Source organism: Bison bison, unplaced genomic scaffold, assembly GCF_000754665.1.
Source record: "Bison bison bison isolate TAMUID 2011002044 unplaced genomic scaffold, Bison_UMD1.0 scf7180017864508, whole genome shotgun sequence".
Taxonomy (NCBI): domain Eukaryota; kingdom Metazoa; phylum Chordata; class Mammalia; order Artiodactyla; family Bovidae; genus Bison; species Bison bison.
This window is the reverse complement of record NW_011495064.1, coordinates 15,557,898-15,562,468: the sequence shown is the minus strand read 5'-3', so window position 1 is coordinate 15,562,468 and position 4,571 is coordinate 15,557,898. Positions and strand designations below refer to the sequence as shown.

The 4,571-nt window shown below is 46.7% G+C and overlaps 1 protein-coding gene across 2 annotated transcripts in view; it reads right to left on the bottom strand.

The window, feature by feature from the left end:
* SLC30A6 (solute carrier family 30 (zinc transporter), member 6) overlaps positions 1–4,571 on the bottom strand; it is a 48,605-nt gene that overhangs the window by 8,583 nt on the left and 35,451 nt on the right. Inside the window, exon 14 of one of the 2 annotated variants that reach the window (XM_010829816.1) lies at positions 706–1,017. The exons of the other annotated variant lie outside the window; for it this stretch is intronic. Coding sequence (XP_010828118.1) covers positions 994–1,017 — 24 coding nt within the window. The 3' untranslated portion in view covers positions 706–993. Of the gene's footprint in view, positions 1–705; positions 1,018–4,571 lie in introns of those variants that run through there. 2 annotated transcript variants of the gene reach the window in all.

The window sequence follows — 4,571 nt, the reverse complement described above, 5'->3', positions numbered from 1 at the left end:
ATGACACAGCACTTATGGCAGAAAGTGCAGAAGTAAAGAGCCTCTTGATGAAAGTGAAAGAGGAGAGTGAAAAAGTTGGCTTAAAGCTCAACATTCAGAAAACTAAGATCATGGCATCTGGTCCCATCACTTCATGGCAAATAGATGGGGAAATAGTGGATACAGTAGGAGACTATATTCTTGGGCTCCAACATCACTACAGATGGTGACGGCAGCCATGAAATTAAAAGACGCTTACTCCTTGGAAGGAAAGTTATGACCAACCTAGACAGCATATTAAAAAGCAGAAACATTACTTTGTCAACAAAGGTCCGTCTAGTCAAGGCTATGGTTTTTCCAGTGGTCATGTATGGATGTGAGAGTTGGACTGTGAAGAAAGCTGAGTGCCGAAGAATTGATGCTTTTGAACTGTGGTGTTGGAGAAGGCTCTTGAGAGTCCCTTGGACTGCAAGGAGATCCATCCAGTCCATCCTAAAGAAGATCAGTCCTAGGTGTTTATTGGTAGGACTGATGTTGAAGCTGAAACTCCAATAGTTTGGCCACCTGATACAAAGAGCTGACTCATTTGAAAAGACCCTGATGCTGGGAAAGATTGAGGGCAGGAGGAGAAGGGGATGACAGAGGATAAGATGGTTGGATGGCATCACCGACTCGATGGACATGGGTTTGGGTGACTCTGGGAGTTGGTGATGGACAGAGAGGCCTGGCGTGCTGTGGTTCATGGGGTTGCAAAGAGCTGGAGATGACTGAAAGACTGAACTGAACTGAATGCCCCTAACAGGCCAAGATAACTCACTCCTTTGTCATTACTTCTGTTATTACCTAAAGTGCGTCTATGACACTGAAATATTTACCATTGGAAATACCCTAAACTGCTCTTATGGAGGACTAAGGGAAGAAACCAGTGACTTACATTCCCTCAGAGCAATAAGAGGATAAGGCTGATGGTTGTTTCACCAGGTTTCCAGTCTCAGGGCACAGGCTTGGATTGCTTTACATCATGATATCTATTCCCATCTGCAGTGGACAAACCAGCAATGAGTTAAGATTACAACCCCTTAATCCTACCCAGCACTGGTCAGGCTGGAGACCTTGGGGACGCCCAACCCCAGCTAGGGGTCCCACGAGGTTGACCTACCTCGACCTGCCTAGGGATTTGGTCCTTGGGAGGCTGTCATGCCTCAACCTGCTTGGAGATCCACCAGTTCAGGGGTCCCAGAAGGTCGACATGCCTTGACCAATGCCAAAGGACCCAATTCTCAGGAGGCCAACCTGCCTCGATCTGCCCAGGAATTTGATCTCCAGGAGACTGTCATGACTCAGCCTGCAGGGGATCTGCACCCTGACCTGGGGACACCCGGCTTTCAGGTTGCAACAATACTGAGTAGGATAGGTTTCAGAAAAACTCACCCCTAAGGAAGTCCACCCATAAAAATAGAAGGAGGACTATTGGCTTTTTTTTTTTTCTTTTCCTTTCTCTGTCATCACTGTCTTTCAGATGGAAAATAACCAATCCATTTCCTGACAGATGCCCTTGAGATGCATTCTTGATAACTGGAATCTATTTCAATTCTCAAACTCTAAGGAGAAGTTGCTTAAAATTCTTTTGTGCCACTGAGTGGCCATGGTATCCTCTAGGGGACAAGGAACACTGGCCTGAGGATGGGAGTTAAATTACAACACCATCCTCCAGCTAGACTTATTCTGCAAAAGATAAGGGACATGGACAGAGATCCCCTATGCCCAAATTTTCTTCCAAGAGATATGAAGGAACTCTGTGTTAAGTATGGGATTGTTGTATGGCCTAAAAGTGAGCCTACCAGGCAAATGGTGTTAGGCACAGACAACCAAGAGAAGGAAGCCCCCTGTGAAGGCTCACCTCCCATGGCTCCCAAGTTGCCTGGTGCTCCTTCCTTCTATCCAAACGTGCCCCCACATCCGGGAGCACCCCCTCGACAAAAGCCAACTTGAGTAGGTCCCTTAGTTGAAACTAGAGAATTTGGACCAGTCCAGGTCCATAAGCCCTTCTCCCTCTTAAAACTAAGACAGATCAAACAAGACCTGGGAAGCTATACAGATGACCCAGCAAATATATAGATATATTGGAATGTGATACATTCCAACACATTACTTTGGCCTTTGACTTGATGTGGAAGGACATCAATGGTCATATTTAGTCAAACTTTATCTGACCCTGAGTATGCTAGGGTCTTAAAGGAAGCCCAAAGGTATGCTATGGGGCTTCACATGTCAAGCGAAAATACCTGGTGGGGGAAACTGTGGTTCCTTCTTCAGATCCTAATTGGAATTATAACGACCCTGAGCACATCTGGGAAAAGGATCATTTTCTGATCTGTGTAAAGGCAGGACTAAAAGCAGCCCAGCAAAAAGTAATCAGCTATGCCTGGGGGTCAGCAATAACTCAGGAGCCCAACAAGAACTCCACTTACCAATCTGGACTGAGACACTTAAGAGGAACAGGTGATATTAAAGGACAAATTCCTATCCCAGTGTGGATCAGACATCAGGATAAAGTTACAACAGCTACAGCAGCAGGACTCTGCTGCCTCTTTAGATGAGATGGTCCAGACTCCAGCCACCAGACTCTAGCTTTTATAACAGAGAACAACAAGAGAGAGAGGCCAAGGCCCAGGAAACGGAGAAAAGCAAAGAGACAAGGCATGCCCAGATTCTGGCTGCCCTCCAGGGAAGCCCTATGGCAAACTCTGAGTCCTTAAAGGACAAGGCACGAGGCAAATGCCTAATCTGTAGACAGGCGGGACACTGGGCCAAAGAGTGTCCAAATCTTGACAAGTCTCCTAAAATGGCTTGCTACAAATGCCATCAATTGGGACACTGGGCGGCACACTGCCCTCAGGACCCAAAAGCCTCAAGGTCAAGTGCCAAGCCTTCCCTCTACAGTTCAACAGGACTGAAGCGGCCCACTCCAGCCAGCCTGCCTGTCACAGATAACCATCACAGGGCTGGAGCCAAGGGTGCAACTGGATTGGCAGGTAGGTCCAAGAATCTCTTGGTTGACACAGGGGCTACCTACTCTGTCCTGACCTCCTACTCCAGAGCCTTCTCCTCCCAAACCTGTACCATTTTGGGTGCTATAGGAAAAACAATTACAAAAAGATTCACCCGAGCACTTCTTTGTTGCTGGGGTGAACAAATATTTTCCCACCAGTTTCTGGTGGTCCCTGTGTCCTAACCCCTTATTGGGAAGAGATATACTCACTAAACTGGGGACCACCCTTGTGATGGGAAGCTTTTCAGCCCCTAGAGCCCTACAGCTCCTGGTTACTACTGAGGAACCTGTTACACCCTCTCCAACAGGGAGAGACCAAAAACTATGGGAGGACAAAATTAACCACAAGGTGTGGGACCAGGGGACTCCTGTATAAGCCCACAAAGCTGAACTGGTCATCACTGTCCTCCAAGATCCCACTGGTTTCCAAACCAGAAACAATACCCTCTCAGAAGAGAAGCTCGAGGACTACAGCCTCTAAAATAAATAAATTCCTTGCCTGTGGGCTATTGGTCCTCACCAATTAGCCATGTAACACCCCAATCCTCCCTGTAAAGAAAAAAGATGGGACCTGGCAAATGGTTTAAGATCTCCAGATCATAAATGAAGCTATAGTCCCTCTCCTTCCCACAGTACCCAATCCCGATGTAATCTTGGGAGAAATCCCACCCAGTGCCAAGTCATTTACAGTCTTGCATCTCAAGGATGAATTCTTTTGCATACCACTGCCTAAAGAATCCCAGTATCTTTTTACCTTCGAGTGGGAATCTCCAGGAGAAAAACACCAACAGATGACTTGGACAGTATTACCTCAGGGGTTCAGAGACAGCCCCTACCTGTCTGGGCAGGCTCTTAGCTGGTATCTCCTAGATCTGGACCTGGGATCTAATGGGAAAATACTACAATATGTAGATAACCTACTAATCTGTTCTCCAGACGAGAAAAATGCCCAACATGCAATTCAGGATCTAAACTTTTTGGCAGAGAGGGAATATAAAGTCTCCTGTGCTAAGGCACAGATGATTGAGACAAAGGTCACTTAGCTGGGAGTTCAGATTACACATGGCTGTCCTCTGATCGAGTATAGGGAATCCTCCAGTTGCCCTCCCCAACAACTCGTAAACAACTGTGAGCTTTCCTGGGGCTAACTGGGTATTGTAGAATCTGGATACCCAACTATGGTCTAATTGCCTAGCCCTTATATGAAAGCTTGAAGGGACAGGATGATTCAATCCCACTGATATGGGGAACTCCTCAAAAGAAGGCAGAGGGTACACTAAAACAAGCCTTAACTCGAGCACCCACCTTGAGGTTCCCAGAGCTAGAAAAAGCATTCCAACTTTACGTCCACGAAAAAGAAGGAAGAGCCTTGGGAATGTTAACCCAAAGACTGGGACCTGAGCCCCAGCCTATAGCTTGCTTATCCAAGAGGTGTGAACCAACTGCCCGAGGCTGGCCTTCCTGCCTTCGAAATCTTGCAGCTATTGCAGTCCTGATAGAAGATGCTTTAAAACTCTCTTTTGGGGAAAAATTATTTTTA